Source organism: Elgaria multicarinata, chromosome 16, assembly GCF_023053635.1.
Source record: "Elgaria multicarinata webbii isolate HBS135686 ecotype San Diego chromosome 16, rElgMul1.1.pri, whole genome shotgun sequence".
NCBI classification, from domain to species: Eukaryota; Metazoa; Chordata; class Lepidosauria; order Squamata; family Anguidae; genus Elgaria; species Elgaria multicarinata.
The window spans coordinates 29297806-29319937 of record NC_086186.1 but is presented as its reverse complement, the minus strand read 5'-3'; the positions used below and the strand labels follow the sequence as shown (position 1 = coordinate 29319937).

The 22132-nt window shown below is 40.3% G+C and overlaps 1 protein-coding gene across 2 annotated transcripts in view; it reads right to left on the bottom strand.

The window, feature by feature from the left end:
* PIAS1 (protein inhibitor of activated STAT 1) overlaps positions 1–22132 on the bottom strand; it is a 56573-nt gene that overhangs the window by 16209 nt on the left and 18232 nt on the right. For both annotated transcript variants that reach the window (XM_063142350.1, XM_063142348.1), the window contains 3 exons: positions 17005–17449; positions 2852–2936; positions 1546–1593 (listed from right to left, as the gene is read on the bottom strand). In XM_063142350.1, coding sequence (XP_062998420.1) covers positions 1546–1593; positions 2852–2936; positions 17005–17449 — 578 coding nt within the window. The remainder of the gene's footprint in view (positions 1–1545; positions 1594–2851; positions 2937–17004; positions 17450–22132) is intronic.

Genomic DNA, 22132 nt, shown 5'->3' with positions numbered 1-22132 from the left:
TTTGGTGTGGACAGTATAAGATGTACAACAAGAATGCTAACATTTGTGGCTGTCCATATTCTGAATTATGTAAACCAGTAAGACTATGTCAACCTCACTTTGAAACCAACTGCTAAGTGTCCAGGGAATAATCCACATTCAACTAGTTCCATTCTCTGAATAACAAACGTTGTTGTAAAGGCACTCTCCTTATCCACTGAAACACATATAAAGGCTTCCCCATACATTTTAACAGAGTGGGACAGCAGTATGCAATGCAATCCCCTCCACAGAAGCAAATGGTCCCACTATGGGCAGGGCTGTTTTATGGGAACCCCATGTCTCCAACCAAGCACTGGTCCAGGGCACCTACACACCTGGAATGTATCATCCATGTCAGGAAGAGGCGTTGATTCAAATTTTCTCACCAAGTTCTGAGCTCTACTGCAGATTCAACAAGGAATCCTGCAGTACCATTTCCTCTCAACTGTGCCCTGTGAAAACTGCTCAAGTCTTACAACCAATTATATTCTTTCGCAGCTCTCCCTAATTTTTGCAGAGGCAACAGTCAGATTCTCAACCTTCAATTTAGCCACCCTGCAATTAGCAAGGGGGAGGTCTAAGGTACCTGCTAATCTAAGGCACACAAGGATGTAGCAAAATTCAGGGGGAGGGGGTGCCACTATCCTTTTACAAATATCCATTAACAGAATGAAACTAATTACAAGCCCCAAACAAACTTAATTGTATCCCCATAAAGAAATGTACACCTGGCAAATTGGGGGAAGGAAAACATGTTACATTTCTCCAATGACCAAATATGAAACTTGGGCATGAATTTAAAGGTGGAAGTAGCTATGCGGAGGACAGAATTACATGTAAAAATGTTAAGCAGGGAACACAGCAGCAGTGGACAAGTTTTCCTATATCTGCATTTCGGGAATCCAGTGAACATGGACATTGATTCATGGAAGGAATAGGAAAGAGGAGTTAGGGAGGAAGCACAACCGAATCAGGGGCTAGTAAGGTGAGGCAGTTTGTCAGATGCAATTAATTTACTATCAAGGTGGCAGAAACACTAGAATAGTGCCAAATTCTGAAGACTTTGGGCCTCATTGCTAATTTACAAATGGCCACTTGGCTGCATGAAACACTCTCAACAATACATACGTCTTTTCCTCTGCAGGAAATTACTCCTTCAGCGGATAATGACAAAATTAATCAATGCATCAGCCAGTTCTTCTGCCACAGGCAAGTGAAAGTAGCACCAGAAGTAATGAAGAGTTTCCTCTTTTCAGTTCCCCTATTTTGACCAGGGTGGGTGTGTGGGATTTCATTTCGCTTTTCCCCACAATTAGGAGAAACAGAATAAAAATGATGTAAGATATGCTTATATATGTAAATATTCACAGGCTGCGTAATTTATACAGGCTGCACTGTACCATCAATGTACATTGATGGTGCTATATATAAATAATAATAATAATGCAGACTTCAGCTCTTTTGGTGCAGAAAGGGAAGGGTTGCTCTGCCAATACAGATATTAAGATGGTAGGAAAATAATACCTTAGCTGGACCTGCACAGTGAAGTCACATTTTGTTCCAGAAATGTCCCTGGCAAAGATATTAGAGACTAATTAAAGAAAGTACAACAGAGGATTTGAACATTTAAGTCCCGAAACGCTGAAATCACTTTGCATCACTTTGTCCAATTATGAAATTACAACACATAATAGCAATTTCACAAAGCATTCCTGTCAGCTTTAGGCCCACTCATATTCACCAAATCAGACATAGTGCCAGATATTTGAGGGCAATGAACTCCAATAGGTTTTCGTGTTCCCATCATATGGGAGAGGCACCAGCGCAAATACCTGGAACATGTCTTGGGAGACTTGGCAGGCACCTACCTACTTTGCTGCCATTTTCAGGACTATTTTCCCTTTGCGCTAACGCTGCTTTTTTAAACTAACCTGGTCTGCATGATCACTACAGCCCACCTGTGCCTTATTAGTCATGGTGGGCACCACATTGTCATTTCAAGCCGTTGCTGCAGCATCTAGTGGTGTTCAAATTTAGCAAGCGTGGCACAAATCCATGACACTACAACAAGCCAGGTTCAGACAAGATGAGAAGGGAAATTATGCAAATCAGCCACTATATGACTAGCACCTGCAGGGTGGCTTACAAGCCATTGTGGCTTGTTAACCATCCTGTGATCATGAGAACCAGACCACTATGTTTTTGTTTCAATTGGTCTTATGGTAATTTTGATTCTTTGTAAATTAGCCTCATTGAAGGGCAGGGTATAAATCCTTAAAGTAAATAAATGACACAGACACCAAACTCTACCTCCAAATCCCTACCAATTCACTGGTACAGTATTGCCCCCCACCCTCCCACAAGTAGTGTAGCCGTACCTTGCTGGCACTTCTATTGACCGGGTTCACACAATCACTGAGGAAGAAATAAGGCATGGTAGCTTATCCCCATCCCCCGGCACATGCCTGTCATGTGCTGGGGGCAAGGATTAGCATAAATACTATGGGCATAGGGTTCTGGGCGGCTGAACCTGGCGAAGGAGGCTTGTTGGCGTTGTTACCCATGACAACAAGCCATCCTGGCTGGGTTCACACAACACGACTAGCTGCGCTGCTCCCGGAAAGCAACCAGCATGTATGGCGAGGGGAATAAAGCCATCAAGCAACCAGGCCAGTGTAACCTGACTCCTAGTCTACCTCACTACGTTAAACATCTAACATTTATTACACACAATTTGCAATCCAACAACTACACACTTGCTTCTTAGAATGCTTAATACATTTTAGAATTCAGATCCTCTAAAGGGTATTTAAAAAGCACAACCACTTACATGGAACTGCTGATCTGCTGCACTTGCTGTGGAGTCAAGGCAAATGCAAAACAGGTTTCGCGAAACCGCTGGCTATTATCTGATGCTGCAGGAAGACAAGAGGAAATTGCGTATATGAAAGCAACAAGGACTTCTGATGATATTTATTCAGGCAAAAAGAAGAATCATTCTGCCCACCACTTTCAGAAAATACAGATGGGAGTCACCATGCCCACACATCTAAAAACCCATGAAGATTCAATGTCTGGCCTAGGTTTCATTTACAGTCTCACATATCTATTAGTGATGGATGCTTCTTTCAGAGATGGATCCTTACCTTTCCTTTCAAAAGAAATTGAGGTCTGCTTCAAAAAAAAACTTTCCACGGCTCAGAAAAGGAATTGACAAGGAAATTACATACCTAGCCATTGAAAAAGAGCCAGTGTGGTTGTAGTGGCTAAGGTGTTGGACTGGGAGTCAGGAGTTCCGGGTTCTAGTCCCCACTTGGCCATGGGAACCCACTGGGTGACTTTGGCCCAGTCACATACTCTCAGCCCAACCTACCTCACAGGGTTGTTGTTATGAGGATAACATGGAGGAGGAGGATTATGTACGCTGCCTTGGGTTCCTTGGAGGAAAAAAGGCGGGATATAAATGTAATAAATAAATAAATAAATAGTGACAATGATAAAGATCACTTAAAGTAGAGAACTTAAGAATAACAGAGATGAGCCATAGGTGCACGCCTAGACAGTGAACTTTGAGAATATGCTGGAAGCATCTCAAAACATCAATATAACTTGTAGTTCTAGGCTTGCTGACACTAGGTAACATGAACAGCTCAGGATGGATGGATTGAAATCATGCAATTTAAATTACTGATTTAAATCAGCAAGAAAAATGGCTGATTTAAATCAAGTTGTCCATGGATACTTGTTCAGGTACCACCTAAAGATTGATGCAGATCTGACACTAAACCATGCTAATTTACAACTAGTTAGGCGTATTATTCACGCTGTTCCATTCTTACAACCAAGCCTTTGCATCTCTGTTCCACTGTATACGTTCTGTGCAGACTAATTTACCTATAGAGTGAATGTCTTTAAAATATTGGTATTAAGGGCCACACTCGTATTCATTTATTCACTTACGTTTCTATACCACCCAACCGCCAACATTCTCAGGGCAGGTCACAAACTTTAAAAGAATTAAATTAAACAATTAAAACTTAAAATTCTTATAACCAGCACCCATGACAATTTGTGAGGTTTAGGTTGCGACCCTATGCATCCTTGCCTGGGAGTAACCCTCACTAAACTCAGTGAGGCTTACTTCCAAATAAATATGCATAGGAATTTACTGTTACACTGAAATCCTATGCATGTGTACTTCAGAAAAAGCGCCACTGAAAACAATGATACTTCATAAGATTGCACTGTATATATGGGAATATAAGAATCTGCACACTGGATGAATTTGTCTTCTTTCTAGTGTAGCTCGTTTCTGCTTCACACGGCCTTGGCCCAGCCCCATAGTCACAAACTCAAATGAAATGTCCATGACCGATAAATTTGACGTAAGGTACAATAGTTACTGGGTGGACTAGAGCAGTTTATTTTCATCAGTTAAAATGAAATGCCAATGTTGTAGGTTGAAATGAGAAATAATCAAATTGGTTCTTCATGTTCATAGAAAATGTTCCTTTAACTCAATTTATCTGGAAGACGGCAATGTTTTAGTTTAGAGATTAACTATAAGGTTAACATGCTTATATTCAGATTTAATATTAACTAAACTATTCTTAAAGAGAAACTTAGATTTACCTTTTTAAAAATTAAACATTGGAATTTAAAAAACATTTTAAACCAACTGATTTTTATTCTCCCTGGCGCAGTCTGTATGACATTTAACATTTTTAAAACAGGCAATTTTTTAAACTATATTTCCCCCCACTAAAACCATTTTAAACTTCTGGGGTCATTAATTATTTTAGCAATTTTATTCACTGAATGATTTAGAATGCAGAAACCTATCAACTCATTTACAATATGTTGATTTACATCTCAGATTCCCAGATCTTTGGATTCAGTGTGAAGCTTTAAGTACATATCATCTGTTCTAATATCTGTTTAAACAAGTGGTTGTGGTACAAAGGGACTATGTAAAATCAATCAATAGGGTGTTTTAATAAAATGCAAGAAAGGTACCATAGGAAGAGCAAAAGTTTTGCTTTTCATTTCTTAGCTAGTTTCGATGAACGATACAATGATGTAATACTAAATAATTCTCTCTTTTGGAGACAAATTTGTATTGGGCCAATCCCTCAGATTGGTCATAACCACTGAAATGCTTTACAACTTGCAACCCAGGGTCAGGGCCCATCCTTCCACAAGCATATACCATGTGTGGCAGCAGATTTTCAGATAAAACCAGGTTGGCAAGTTGCACCATCTACAGGAAGTGAAAGCAAAAACAATCTTCCTCTCGTTGTAAGGGGGAATTGAAACTAAGCCAAATATATCACTAAAAATATATTATTCATCAAGATGGAAGCTAGCCAGGATGCTAGAACCAAAACTATTCCTCTTGGGGAAATGACTGAGAAGTCCTTTTATAGCCAAGAAAGAAAGAACAAAAGGATTCTGGCCCAGTTATTGCTTATTCTGTAAGACTGCGGACTATTCTGGGGCTTTGGTTTATAAAAAGAATGATATTAAAATGCAGAATTTCTAATAGTGTAAAATACTTATTTGTGGAAGAAGAGAATTTATACGAGGAACTTCCTTGGGCAGCAGCATGAAAGAAGGTTATTCCATGCTACCTCCCTGGCTGAAGTCCAACACTATACCCACTACATCACATAGGCTCTCTTTTTAGGGACATTAAAACATACATATGACAAAAATACAAATACTTTATGTTGCTTTATGTTGTGTATTAAAGAGAATAGTGTGTTTGACCAAAACAAGATGTTAGGAGAGGTGTATGTAAATTGATGTAAACTATGCACATTTAAGATTGGGGTTAAAAGATGCAATTATACCTATAAAAGAAAAATGTCTGAAGCCTAATTATGCATGTAATATGAAGCTATGGGGGGAAATCTTTAAAACCATCCTTGCCACAGTTTACTGAGGCTATGCTGGATGTCTCCATTTCCTCCAGCTTTAAGAAAATATATTAATATGCTCCCCCTCTCTCTTGGTAGTAGCCTGAGGCTAAATATAGCATCGCAATCTTTCTCCTGTAAAATATTTCTTGCTGTGTTGGAAAACGCTCCCCTCAGATAACTATTCAGGAATGTTCTCTCACCGCCTTTGATGAACATGCTGCGATTCAGCCTACAGCAGGCGGCAGCACTCAATTTCAATGGTCATCAGCTCAATTTATTAGTTAAGAATGCTTTCCATCTTCCCTACCAAATTGGACATTGCTAAATAATTAAGAGCTTACTGCAATCACTAAGGATAAAATGTATCTTGAAGAAACTATTTGCTCAATAGGTTTCATGGAACAATGAACTCTGCCTTATTTAAAATGAGGAAGTGCTTTCACTAAATTGATACATTACGTTTATTTTCCTTAGAAACTTATATAAAAGCAACTACCTGGAGACAGCACAACATTTTAACACATCTATTCAACTAAGAGATGCACTGATTTGAGCAAAGTGCAATTTTACCAGAATGACCACATATCACCTGCTTCACCAACAGAGGACCTTCTCTTCTGCTGCTCCCAGACTATGGAATAGCCTGCCGGAGGAGACTCGTCAGCTTGACTGATCTCTTCCGGCAGGCCTATCCAGTAGAATTTTAGGATATTTTAGTATGTTTTTAGGATGCTTTTAGAATGTTTTTAAACTGTGTATACCATGTTTTTAATCAGTATTTTATGCTTATTGTTGTTCCCCTCCTCGATCCAATCGGAGAGGTGGGTAAGAAATAAATAAATAAATTATTACCATATTTCTTCGATTCTAAGACGCCATTGAATGTAAGACGCAAACTCATTTCAGTACCACCAACAGAAAAAAAAAGCTTTGATTCTAAGAAATAATAAACACACCCGCGATTCTAAGATGCACCCCGTTTTTAGAGATGTTCATATGGGGAAAAAAGTGTGTCTTAGAATCGAAGAAATACATTATTATTATTATTATTATTATTAGCAATGCCAAAACATTTTCATCCGCAACTATACCACATCTGTCAGACTCAACAGGAAACAAGAGAAGTAGGTGCTTTTAATTTATACTGATATAAACCCGTTTTGTTAGTTATGAAATACGTAACTACAACTACTGTTATCTGCCATGGATTCTTCAAAAAGGGTTGGCAATGCATTAGAAATTCCTAAGAACTCTGCTGAATGAAATAGTTCTTTTTAGAAGAATTCAGTATTAGTGAATATGAGCCTTGAACAGGCATCAACTCTAAGAAATGACTGGAGGTGATAGTACTTTTTGAGGATATTAATACCACCCACAGGAAAGCAGATGTGGGTGACAAAAGGCCCGAGGAGAATCCTTTCAGTAAGGTTCTGCAGTCTTGTTTTAATAGTGAGGGTTCCAGGTTTCATTTTGAAGGTATGAGCCTACATGGTTATGCAGGGACTTCAATATTTCAGCTTAGCTTACTAGTCAACTTCTATTTGTGCTCAAAATCACCCCACTTCCTATTTGGCCCTCAAGCTGTACTTGGATATAGAGAGATGGTTAAAAAAAACCTAGAGAGAGACTCTTGCTGTTTCTTTTTTCAAATTAGATCATCAATTCACCTTCTCTTTTTACATTTTCACATTTAACTCTTAACCTTATTCTAATCCCAAATAAAGTCATTGATCATAAACTGCCATTCTTTCACACTAAGCTCTATAGTAGCACTGGGAATATTTCATAAGAAACAAAAAAATAGTGGAAGTATAATCATCTTAATAATCCCTCCAAACCAATTTTAACTTCCTCTTCATTTCAGCTTGTATTTTCTTTCAGTTTTCCATAATTAAGAGCGCAATCTTATGTGATCTACCCTGGGTGCTAGTAAGCCTCCAAACGCAGAGGTTTACAAGTATCCAACGGCGAGGGGGAAGCGCAACGTGCCTCTGGCTCTGTATTCTAGCTGAAGAGGCGTTTTTACCCTTCTAGCGGAGACTTTGGGGAGGGGGGAGCATGGAGGCTGGGGATAGCTTGTGTCCCCACTTCCCCAGCCTCCTCCCTTTGCTGCCCAGTGGTGCACCCCCTTTCCTTCCTCTTGTGAGCTCGTAGGGACAGACAGCGCAGTTCTTTCTGCGCTGGCTGCAAGAGGAGAGGGAGGGGAGCTCGGGCTCCTGGGTCCAAGATCAGAGCACTGTCCAGGAATCCAAAAACTCCTATGTCTCCCAATCATTGCCTAGGGGCTAAAGGATAGCTCCCCTTGCTTATTTAATTCCTTACGGCCCTGCGGAAACCTAATTTCAAAACGATAATGTGTTGAAGCCATATTTGCTGGGAATTTTGACAGCTGTAGCCCAACACAGCTGTAGGGGGACCAAGTTGAGGGAGGCTGGCTTAGGATTTGAAACTAGAATTTTCATTTCAAAATGCATTCCACTGCAAATTCTGCCTGCCAAGAACAGGATGCGAGTGACGTTACAGTATTAGAATTGCCCTGTTCCCCTGAAGCATTTTAGTATTAGCCATTTTTGGAAGCAAGAAGTCAAAGTAGGGTCCAGATCCAACTCATCTATTTCAGAATGACATGTTTCAACTTGCTTATTCTCAGCTGTTTAATCTAGCTCAGATCTTCATATACAATATTAAGATCCCTCTAAGCTTCATATAGTTGCCTATTCAGCAATCCAGCCCTAGAATGTTTTCAAGTAACTTGACAAAAACAGTTTCTAGTAGAATCAAATACAACTGAAAAATTTTATAGTTACTTTGGGCAACCAAAGCTCAGGTCAATGACCACCTGACTCTCAGAAAGTTTCACATTCCATATTAGCAGATAAAACAAGTTAGACAAAGCTGGCTCTTTCCACAACTTCCACGCTTTCTGGAGGATCAATTCCAGAAAGTGGTGCTAAGGGACACCAGTGCAAATATGGTCATTTGTGTATAGCATGGGTAGGCAAACAGATTAGCACCACATTAACAGTGCCCTCTAGAGATTTTGGACTACAACTCCCAAACATCCATTCCACCATGGCCAATAAGGGCATATGGGTGTTGCCATCTAATATCTGGAGGGTCCCAGATGTTACCTAGCCCTAGTGTCTAACATCCTGCAGGGTTTTATCTTGGCCCCTCTGCTATTTAACTCTACATGAAACTGCTAGGAGAGATCATTCAGGGGTCTAGAAGTAGCAGTCACTAACATGCAGATGACACACTGCTCGATTTTACCTCTACCATCTCAGATTAGGGAAGCTGTATAGCTCCTGAACCACAGTCTGGAGTTGGCAGTTAGTTGGCTGTGGTTGAACAAACTGAAATTCAATCCGGACAAGGCAGAAGTGTTCTTGGTTAGGACTCCACAGACTGATTTATCTAGTGGCATGGTGTCAGCTTGTTCTGGGTGGGGCTGTACTCCACTTGAAAGATCAGGTTTGCCATTTGGGAATGTACCTAGATCAAGCTTTGCACTTGGATGGTCAGGCAGCAGGTGGGGCTAAGAATGTTTTTGCTCAGCATCAGCTCATTCATCAACTGAGCCATCTTCCTGGAGAGAAGGGACTTGGACCCGGTCATGCACGGTTTAGTTACATCTTAAACTGAGTAACTGTAACATGCTCTATGAAGAGCTGCCCTTGAAGACCATTCCGAACCTTCAGCAACTGCAAGAGTTCTGAGCAGCTCCAAAGTTGGGAAGCACTGTAACCTGCTAATGTATCAGCTGCACTGGCCTTTGGTCTGTTTCCAAGGGCAATTCAAGGTGTTGGTTATTATCTTTAAAGCATTTGACAGCTTAAGAGCAGAATACCTAAAGAACCTGCCTCCCTCCATATGAATCTGCTCTCCCACAAAGGTCACATAACAAGACCTTCCTCCAATTCCCTTTACCATCTGAAGTTTGGTTAGTGGTGACATAGGAGGGGGGCTTTTCTGCTGTGATACTCCAGATGTGGAACGTCCTATCCAGAAGTTCCAGTTGTCTCATACTTTACTAGTGTTCTACTAGTGTCTGAAAATGTCACTTTCCAGCAAGCTTTTCAGTTAATTTCCCACTTAGTATTTCATTTAGTTCTGTCTCTCTCCAGTTTTGTAAAGTAATGCACATTGGGCCAAAAAACCCCACCCAACTTCACATATATGCTGATGAGATCTGAGCTAGCGGTGTCCAACCAAAAAAGAGATCTTGGGGTTGTGGTGGACAGCTCAATGGAAATATTGACCCACTGTGGAACTGCTGTGAAAAAGTCAAATTCCATGTTAGGCACAATTAGGGGGTGGGTGGGTTTGAAAATAAAACTGCCAAGCTCATACTCCCCTTATACGATTCCATGGTGCGACTACATTTAGAATACTGTGTACAGTTCTGGTCACCGCACTTAAAAAAGGATATTGCAGAGTTGGGAAAAGTGCAGAAAAGGGCAACTAAAATGATCAAGGGGCTGGAGCAACTCCTATGAGGAAAGTTACATCTAGTAATGTTTAGCTTAGCGCAAAAAAAAAAAAAAGAATGAGCAAGGGGAAACATGAAAGAGTTTTACAAAATTATGCATGGTGTGGAGAAAGTGGATAGGGAGACATTTTCCTCCCTCTCAAAATACTAGAACTCAGTGGGGTCATCTCATTAAGCTGATTGGTGGGGAATTCAGGACAGATTAAAAAAAGTACTTCTTCACACAGCACATGGTTAAAATATGGAATTTACTTCCACAAAATGTAGTGATGACCACTAATTTGGATTGGACAAATTAATGGTGGATAAAGCTATGAATGGCTACTAGTCCTGATGGCTAGATGCTACCTCCAGGATCTGAGCCAGTGGGGCTATATACACCAGCTGCTGGGGAACATGGGCAGGATGGTTCTGTAGCACTCATGTTCTGCTTGTGGTTTTTCTGTGGCCACTAGTTGGCCAGTGTGAACAGAATGCTGGACTAGATGGACCCTTGGTCTGATCCAAGACGACTCTTATGTTCTTATTTATTACAGCTTTTGTGTGGATTAGTTTTTATTTATTAACCATATTGTTATTGATTTGTTATTGTGTGGTATTTGTAAGCACCTTGAGTAGTTCCATTGCCAGAGGTGAATGGACAGAGTATAAACATCCTAATAAAGACAGCATGTATTTTAGTGGCGATAAATCTGGAATCTTTTTCCAAGCCCTTTACAAAAAAATCTAAGGAGGAGCATTTGTTGTTATAAGTCAGCCTTTCTCAACCTGGGGCGCTCCAGATGTGTTGGACTGCATCTCCCAGAATGCCCCAGCCAGCTGGCTGGGGCATTCTGGGAGTTGTAGTCCAACACATCTGGAGCGCCCCAGGTTGAGAAAGGCTGTTATAAGTAGAGAACATCCCTTGGTTTTATGAAACCCTTTCAAATTGTGTAGGTTTAGAGAAGTCCACTTCAGACTGATTTTTCCATGTTTTTCATCATCTGGAATATAAAATTGGTTTCACTTCTCCTTTGGCTGTTGAATCACTGTTAAGTGGTTAAGACAGGATCATTATCAGAAGGTAAAATATATTGTATCCAGATGTGACAAGTCCAGATTACTTGTAGCATTAACCAAATAGATTCACCTCAGTTTGTTTTAAACAAGTCATCCTATGTAATGTGTGTACGCAAACTTGGACAACTCAGGAAAAAATCTAAGAAAAACAAATTAGAATTTTAGGGGAGGTGATAAAGATGCTTCTCCAAGGGGCCCTTGAAGGATCTGGAGCATAAACTCATGCAAAAAATAAGCATTCCTTTAACCACTTTGCCTTTGGTGGCATTCCACAAGGTAAGTATATGCACTGTTTTTATGCACAGTTTTTTCTACAGTTACTTACCTGGGATTCCCTTATGACAGTTAAATGAATGTACTTTTTAGTCTGTTTTTATCTGGGATACTAAAACTGTGCTGTAATGTTTGTTCACCATCACTAGGTGTCAACGTAGTAAAGGAACAAGATTCCTTTGAAAATAGGTCTTTCAATCGCTTTCAAAGGGAGGGAGAAACTCTTTCTGTCCCATGGGACTGAACAGCATTTACTTCACACAAGCAGGCAATTATGAGATAAAGCCATGACAAATCAACTTACACAAAATAACCTTTGGAAAAAGAAGAGGGCTGCTTCAGAGCATGGTAAGTGACATTTTCTGCTACACAGTTTTTAACACAAATACCAATGTGAATTATTGGAGAGAAAAACAAGCCCACTGAGGGCCTTACATAAAGTATCAAACATGCAATCCATTAATCAGTTTGTGTGAGAGGGATGCCTGAAGTAGCTATAATCTGAAGTACCTATAATTTTGCTACGGTTAAAGAAATTGTCAAGCAGTTGTGTCCCAGATACTATGGTCCACCAAATCAGGATTGTGTGTCTTGCCTTCTCATTAGAAAACCAGGTCTATCAATAGCTCTCTCGGGGCCAGAAAGAGTATAAATCCCTCTAAGTTGATTGCAGTCCATTTAACCATGGCCTTTTTATTAACAGCAGCGCTGGGTGCAGGGGAGGCGGAGGAGAGGGGAGTTCTGTGCTGCAAACGTTTCAGAGGTTTAGAATCTGAAGCCAGGACTAGAATGGAATTAATTCTGTATCATCTTAGACATTAAAGAGTTATATGATTAACTTTCACATAATCTGAAGTCCAAAGGCACCAGCAACTTCACAGTCATGAGAAAAGGTAAATGTTTTCAGTTAGATTGTTGATTACATACATTTTAAAAAACCTATTCACACAGTGTCATTCAAAATATTAAGAGCGAAACCACTACATAAACCTGTTCACTTCATAGAGGACTATGTTCTCCCACACATCCTCATATACATAAAATAGAACTCCTAAGGCTTTAACCATTGCTACAACCAAACATGAGTGGGGAGAAGTGGGAGGAAAACAATGGAAGCAAATCCAAGTAGCTATAAAGTATTCAATTATTCAAAAATAATTGAATCCCATTAACAGAAGAAATCCTACATTTTAAGAGTAACAAGGCCATGGTATCCATCCTCCAAGAGGAAGGAAGCCAACTCTTCCAGATCTCACCAAAAAGCCACCAAAGGGATAGCATTAAATGAATGTGGAAATCAAAATTCCTATTATGCTACAAAGGGGCCCAGAGAGAAACAAAGAAAGAAAGCCAAAGACCCTGCTGGGCTGGCTGAAATCCAGAGAGGAGAAGTTACAAGTGACTGGAATTTACATCAGCTATTTGAAGACTGAACAAGTATTCTCCCGCAAAACTCAGCAGATGCAAAATACAAAGAGTTTCAGGCCGTTTGAATACAATACACTGAGCTAGCCGAACACATTAATACAGTCCCCCGCCCCAGCCTTTTGGGGCACATTCGGAAATTTGAGAAACTGCTGTGGGCACCACCAAAAAATGGCTCCCATGGAGGATGTGGCTAGCCACATAATGGCTGGCTAGTCAAAAGTGAGCTAAAGAGTGGGGTGGGGGGAGAGAGAGCAAGGTTAGAGGCTGAGAGGGAGGGGGAAATAACAAGGTAGAGGGGAGAGAAAGAATGAGGCTAAAGTCTACAAAAGAAGGGAATGAAGACTGTCCTACCATTTCCTAAGGTTTTCATTTTAAAAGGTTTGGGGTCTTTTTTGAAGGGGCAGAGAGTGGAGCTTCGTGGGTGCTGCTAGAGGCCTCGGGTGCTGCGTTGAGAACTAGGGCTGTGCATTACTTCAGATCCGAATCCCGACTCCGAGGAAAATTGGGGTGATTGGGAGGGCTTTGAAACAGATCTGAATCGAATCAAAACAGGTCTGAATCAGTCTGAAGCGAATTGCATGATCTGAATCCATTCGGATTGATTTGGACCTTTTTCAAGCACAAATAGATGTGTAAATTGGCACCATGATAGGGCTTCAGTAGGGCTTCATTCCTGCCAAGTTTGAAGCACAATGGTTCATCCCCTGATTTTTAGGATTTTTTTAAAAAATGTGAGGTTTTAGAATTACTTTTTTTCAAAAAATATGCTGTCATTTTTAAAGATAAAGAGATAAAACTCAGCACCATCATAGCTCTTAAGTAGGACTTTAAGCATGCCAAGGTTGAAGCATATTGGTTCATCCCCTGATTTTTAGGAATTTCTTAGTTTGAGGTTTTAAAATGTATTATTTAAAAATACACTATCTTTATTTTCAAAGATAAAGAGATGAAATGTAGCACCATGATAACTCTTAAGTAGAGCTTTAGGCATGCCAAGGTTGAAGCATATCGGTTCATCACTTGTTTTGGGGGGAATTTTTAAAGTTCAAACTCAAACCTCCTCATTGGGGTCTATCACCTTGAGAAGTAACCAAGTTTCAAGGGGGGGGGAATGAAATTACAGACAAAAACATGAAAATCAGCACCATGGTAGGGCTTCAGCCATGCCAAGTTTGAAGTAGATCGGTTCAACCCTTGTTTTTTGATGGAATTTTATAAATGTGTGCTTTATTATTGTGTAGTGCTTGTGCACAACACACGACACACACACACAAAGTTGAAGACACTGAGAGACTAAACAACACAGAATTCACAGATGATACTATTATTATTATTATTGGCTGTGCTGATTACAGTGCAATAAGACAGACCCCGAAATAATCCTCCTCCTAGCCTCCTATTAAGGGGATGCCAAAGCATCTCTCATTGTCTATGTTTCAAACCACTGGGCCCACCTCACAGGGCCAGCTTGTTTGCTTTCTGTCAGCCTCTCTGGGCCAGCCTGCCTCCTGGTGCCTGGGAGATGTAGATGGGCCGGATGGATCAACCCCACAAGCCTATGGCATACTTACTCCCAGTGCTCCATGGCCATAGCTGCCTGCTGCCTCTTCTCCTCTGTGCCCGTCTCAGAGGGCCGGTTTGTTTGCTTTCTGCCGACATCTCTGTGCCTGCCCGCATAGCTACCTCCTTGCCTGAGCACCTGCACACTTCTCCAATATGATCTGCCTGGTTCTGCCTTGCAAGGCTGGTTTGTTTCTGGCTTTGAAACGAGACAATCCTTGGCTCAGTTACACATGCCTCTCTGCCCGCCTCTCTGCCTGCCTGCCTGTCCACTTCTCCAAAATTAACAGTCTGGTTCTGCCTTGCAGGGCTGGTTTGTGTTTCTGGCTTTGCTTTGACTCAATTTCTAAGGCACATTGCTCCCAGCCAGGTAATGTGTGTACTGCAGGCAGCCTATTTTCCCTGTTTCTCTCTGAATGGGAAGAGCCTGAGGATGTGTCAGCTTCAGAACAAAAGAAAAGTAGAGATTTGCACTTGAAGGGATAGTGTGAGCTGAATACACACCTTCTCAAATCGCTCTTTACTTTAAGTGGCTGTTTTATTTCCTTGAAAAATCACATTTTTAGCAGTGGATTACAGGAAAACCACTGCACAGATGTGTCAGAAATTTGGCACACATGGGCACCTCCAGGGCATCTGTACGGTCACCAACTTTCATGTTTCTAACTTGAAAAATAAAAAAAGTTATAGATGTTTATTTTTCCATTGCAAGTCTATGGGAAAATGAAAAATCTGAATAATTTGGACATCCAAATCTTGATTAGGATTCAGATCTGAGGTGAGGTGGACTCGGTCTGAATCGATCCGAATCCCGAATTGAATCAGGCTCAATTCGGAAGGGCCGAATCGGGATCCAAAGCGAATCGGGGGGGGTCTGTGCACAGCTCTATTGAGAACGCTTGCATTAACGGAATACTAACCAATACTCATGAACAAATATTTCAACAATGGTAGTATTGTGTTCCATCATAAACTATGGCAACATAGTATTAGCCTTGATGAATGCTGATCTGCACATACATTTTTAAAAAGCACCTTTTCCAGTCTGAGGTCACCATGCCTGATCTGGACTTTCTAAACTAGTGCTGTTTAGTGACATCTCCCAAGGCAGTATTAAAGATTCTACATTGTGCCTTTCTAAGGGAGTTCTTTTAGATATTGTAGACTCTTGTTTATTTATTTATTTATTATATTTATACACCACCCCATAGCCGAAGCTCTCTGGGAGTTCAAATTTTATTACTAGCCAATCCTGGCCAATAGCACAGAATAGTCACCAGGCATCAATTTCTGGTTGCCACTGGCAACAGACAAGTTGTGTGCCCTAACAGAAGGAAAAAGCTGGTTTAGTCTCCTCACTCAAATACATAACCTTGTGTAGGTTTCCTATCTGACTTGTACAGGGGAAAAAATATACATATACAAGCTGAGACTTAGGAAGCTCTTGAGCAGAGTACTGTAGCCTCTGTGACATTATCTGAAAGCTGTACAGCTTTTTCCAACAGCTTGGTGGGAAACACTGTCCCTTTAGGGTTCTGTAAAGCTCGACAGCAATGAAACTCTGCTCAAAACACTGGAAAGCTGCTATGAGATAGGTTCTATATTGAACCTTTGATATAAAAGGAAACAAGACTGCAGTGTGAAACACAATCTCCCTAAAAATTATTAAGATTTGTAAATAGACACTTTCCCAGTTCCCTGTGGTACCTAGGAATCTCCTCAAAGTGACAGGCTGGGAAGTTTTTGTAAACTGAGTTGTTTGGAACAAGAGGGCTAGTTAACATCTGCTGTGAACTGGTAAATTTTATGGGTCTACATGCAAGGCTAAATCAATGTATTCTTAGACTTCAGATGCTTATCAACGTTTCAAGAACTTTGTCATTCCATCACCTGGACTAATAAAGAGGTAGGTACCAAACTGCTTCCAATAAAACACTCCTTGGAAAATAGATGGTACATCCAAATCACTGCTTCCTTGAAATCATCTCTGGGTGAATTGTTTGCTGAATTCTTGGCTACACTCATAGTAACTTAAAAACATTTAATTACAGATGCTGCCGATATTCATAGCTTCCTGCAAGGTGGAAAATGTCCTTGAGGGCCCATCCCCCCTCATCAACAAATCATTCTGACAAGGACTGGCCTGCAACGAACCTGTGCACCTGCTTTCCCAGGGAAGAAAAGTGCCTTACATTTATTCCGTATGTCCCCATCCACAAAGCTGACATTTGACAAGCATTAGAACCTTACCTAGACTGGTTGGTTTTATCAGTTCATCCAACAAGTCATAAAAGGGTAACTTCTGAAGCTTTATGTCTGGATGAACAGGATGGAGTGCTGATGTAAGGTGGGGTAGTTCCAGTTCATGTTTAGGTCCCAGGAGAGAAACAGGGAGCAATGGTGATGTTGCAGGGTGGCCATCATAAGAAAGCTGTGGAATGGTAGATGGTGACAAAGTGGCCGACAGGGAACTTGAATGGACACTAGGGATGGACAAGTCTGCAGGTGTCATTATTTTCTGTGGGAACCGCCGCCTGTAAAGTTCTTTGATTTTCATTTGGACAGCAGGACTGCAGCCAGCCTTGAGCAAATGCAACGCTTTGGTAAGGAGTTCGTGTTTTCGGCCGTGCTTGTTCCTTCCTGCGTATCCCAAAAGCACTTGCAGCTCAGAAACTCGGAGGCTCATCACCATTTGCTTGAAGACAAACAAAAAGGCAAGACAACTGTTATTAATGTAGTGTCAACAGTGTACATGGTGCTTTACAAAGAAATATCAACAAGACAGAGCCTTGCCCAAAGAAAAATACAGTCTACCAGTCATTATCTGAGGCACTGCTTCTGATACCCCAGCCTCGTGAAGCTAGGCAGGCAACCACAAAGTCTAGAACCTTCCTTGCGCTTGTGCCCACCTTGTGGAATGCTTTGCCAACAGAAATTCATCAGGTGACGCTACACTGTTTTAGGTGGTATGTAAACTTTTGGCTCTTCAAGAAGGTAGATGGTCAAGAGTTCTAATAGACCTTGAATATATTTAGTGTTTATAATTATGTGCTGTACTTCCAAACTGTTCCTATTGTTGTTTAGTAATGTAGATTTTAAGATAGTTTTAAATATTGCTGATTTTGTCTGTTTGCTGCCCTGTTCCATCTTAGGGATATAGGTGGGGTATATGCTTTAAAAAGAAATGCAGTTGCATATATTTAGGCATCATTTAGGTTGTGGATGAGAACTAAAAAATTAAGTCAAGGACTAAACAGAAGAGGTGGAATTTGGAGGAATGTGGTGGCACCATAGAGTTGTTCTGCAAAGATATGTACAAAGCTGCAAGGCAGAATGGGCAGAGCCACTTTCAGAGTGAAAGAGAACTAGGCTTAGGCAAGTTAAGATTTTGTTCGCAACGCCAACAATGCTAGAAGTATTACTCAATGATTTTTGCTTAAAGAGCAGTTAAAATCTGCCATGAATGTCTCCTTTGCAAGCCTCATCAAAATTAGTGAAACAGTGCAAGAACATGGATTCTCACCACCACCACCAAATGGGATTTTGTCAAACTCTTTCTAGATGGATCACGCACCTCTCTTATTCAATTCCCATTCCTCTCAGGACCTGTTGTGCCAGGACCTAAAACAAAAATCTTGAAAGGACTACAAGTTAAAAATATTCTCAAACTTTCATTTTAAAAACATAAAATGAGCTTTCCTCTGCACTCTTGCTGACCCCTCTCGCCATGGTAAGAAGCCAGCTAGGCTCTAGAAAACAAGCTGATGCAGAAGCTTCCTCTAAACCCTGAAACTACAGAGGATGAACCCCTGCCCTCTCCCCAATCTCCAGGTTTTGCTGGTCTGAGATTTGCTTTAGCAGAATTTTTTTACACATTGCTAATCAATTAAACTCATCAATTAAAACCTTTCCAAAATGGCCATTCTATTGTTTATGATATCACGCTCCTTTCAAAACAAGAAGTTATTCCTCTTACCCCAAACAATTCCTTTTCCATGATTCCATTTTAATCTACCTTAGAGTTGCATGTTTTATCACAACTGCATAATATCTGATCTGTCTAAAGATAGACAGTTACACCAGCAAGGTGAGTGCCAAAGTAATGCTTAAGTGCTCCTTCACCTCTTGAGTGCAATGCCATGACCCACCACAGTTAACAGATTGCAAGCATTACATCTGCTCTAGCTCCTAAATTTTTTTTTGCTCGTGACTAGAATGTTTCGATTCCTAGGTCACCTTGTACAGGGCTTAGCACTTATTAAACTTCAAAAACTGACTTCCAGAAAAACAAGGCTAGAGTCCATTGTTTGAAATACGTTTCCATTTGCAGAAGGATTTTAAACACAGAGAATTTTGGGTCTTTACGCTCAAAATATTATGCACCTGTAAATTGGCTAAGTGCCACCAATTGGCCTCTAAAATCTCTCCAATACCGCCCAGAGAGTTTCGGCTATGGGGCAATATATAAATGTAATAAAATAAATATATTCCCATGTATTGCTTATGGTGCTTTAAAATGTTTTTAAAGCACCATAACCAATTTGCCACAGATTATTTAAGCAACAAACCTGACATAGTTGACAAAATCATTCAATTCCTACTGGGGGGAAAAAACACTTGGCTATGAATATAGTTGTCCAAAGTATCCTTGAAAACCTCTGGAATCACTAAACATGAACTGCAAAGTCTACTTCTTTTCTTTTATAAAAGTAGCCAATTTGGGCGATTTTCAAAACACAACTGCATCAAAGTATCTCTTCTGTGTTAAAATTCAGGAACAAAAGGAAAGCAATTGAGATATACATTTCCTTTGGACTACGTATGGGACAGAGGACTGTAAGACAACACACACACACCATACATACACGCACAAAGTCCAGCCACCGACTCCTGCAAGCTCCTACATATTTAATGTGGTGGCTAGGAAATAAATATTCCTTCCATTCTGTACAAACGCTATCTATTAAAAAGCTAACATTTTTTAGCGTTAATTTATTTTATTTATTTTATTTATTTATTACATTTCTATACCGCCCAATAGCCGGAGCTCTCTGGGCGGTTCACAAAAATTAAAACCATTCATAATATAAAACAACAGTATAAAACCATAATATAAAATACATTAAAAAAGCTCAACCAGATAAAAACAGCAGCAATGCAAAATTACAAATTTAAAACAAATTTAAGTACGAGCATTAGAAATTTCTTAAGTTTCTACATTGCTCAAAAAGCCATTCGCAGCCTCCCTTTATATATACTGTAAATGGCCATTTAATTACTACCTCAGCTAGCAAAAAATCTATAAGTGTAAAAAAATAAAAAAAATTCTAAAAAGTAAACCCACCATGAGGAATACTGTTAGAATAATATGCAGCTCTTAAAAACTAATATTCACTCCTCCACCCACGCTCCCAGTTAATAACAAGCCCCACTCACACTTCTGTCCTATGATATCATAACTTCGCTCACCATGACTCTTACGTAGATTACCACATTTCCTAAGTAAACCTTTGGGCCGTTTTAAAATGACTTTCATTTTATGCACTGTGCCAAAAGCAAAACATTTTGTAAATATTTAAGAAAACAAACTGGAGAAGACCTGGTAAGAAGGGAAGCCACTTCTCAATTAGAATGCTAATTGTATGAACTAGTTCTTTCACTCTACTAGAAATATTGCTTGTTTACACCCAGTCATTACCTACATTTAGCAAAGACTACATTTAGCTTGTAAGCAAGAACCTAATATTTCCTGTTTGGCCACATAACTTTATACAACACACATTTTCATGTGGTGGTTGACTGCATGATTCATGACCCAAGTCTCTTCAGTTCTACAACCTTGCTCTGCCTTTTTGCATTGCAAACCCCCACCCCCAAGGAGGAGGAGGAGGCAGAGGAGGAGAAGGAGGATATTTATTTGAATTCCGCCTTTTGCCCAATGCTGGGCCTCAAGGCGGCCTTACAAAATTAAAAATATACATTTTAAAACCTATGAAAAAATATATACAAAAGTTAATAACATTAAAACATTAAAATTTAAAATACATGACAATTTTACAAGTCCTTAACATAGACAGAGGCCCAGGTTATTTGCCAAAGGCCTGCAGGAACAAAGAAGTTTTTGCCTGCTTCCAAAAGCACATCAAGGAGGGAACCAGTCTAGCTTCCCTAGGAAGAGAGTTCCAGAGCACCGGAGCAGCCACCGAGAAGGCCCTCTCCCATGTTCCCACCAGGCGCGCCTGTGAAGATGGTGGGACTGAAAGAAGGGCTTCCCCAGAAGATCTCAAAGCACGGGCAGGCTCATAACCTGGACCTGAGCCATATAGGGCTTTATAGGTCATAACCAGCACTTTGAATTGTGCCCGGAAACAGACTGGAAGGCAGTGGAGCTGTTTTAACAGGGGAGTTCTCTGCTCCCTGTAACCAGCCCCGGTCAACAATCTGGCTGCAGCTCTTTGAACCTGCTGGAGTTCCCGAACACTCTTTAAAGGCAGCCCCACGTAGAGGATTGTGATCACCTTCCCCATTATGGACATATTAAGTCAAGTCAAGTCATCTAGCATTGCTGTTATATATAGGTTTGCTTGTTTAACAACTGAGGTATCTAAAGAAATATAACTCTTGGATTTACTATCTGTACAATTCAGGAAGTATTCAGTTCTCTTATTTCCTCCTGCATCTCTAAATTTAAACACAAAAGGAAAACTTATTCCATTTCTGCAGTCACAATCTTCAAAAGTAATGTTGCTCTGCCTATAGCAAAAAGTTAGCTTCCTCTTGATATTTTGTGTAATCAGTATTATTTACTTGATTTAAACCACATTTTCCAAAAACTGGCACTCAAGGCAGGTAATAACTTCCTAGTCATGCTGGTTCTCGTGGGTTAGCTTGCGCATCCCTATCCTCTTGAGTGTGTCATTCTGTAAATTGCTCTGCCTACTGATGTGTTCCTAAACAGGGAAAGCTTTAGGCTGGCACCTCTCTACCCCTAAAATACCAGCAGAAATGGCACATTTCTAGAACACAGCCAATTAACATCAAGAAATAGGTGTACTTGATTGCTGATGTTTAAAAACTTTTTTGACCTATAATACTAAGAAGGAAGTTATCACCACCACATCATAGAATGCTATTATTGCACTGCACCTCTTTAGGTACTGTTGTTTTAAATACTTATTCTCTGATGCTTACATTGCATTTTACTGCTGCTTTTAGATTGCATTTATTGATTTTAATGTGGTTTTTATTTATGTATGTAGCCCTGAGAGGTTTGGATATAGGGCAACTGATAAGTTAGACAAACATCTGGAGGACTATGGGCTCCCCACTCATTTAAGAGGCATCTAAACGGACCCACAGCCACACTGCTATGAGATGT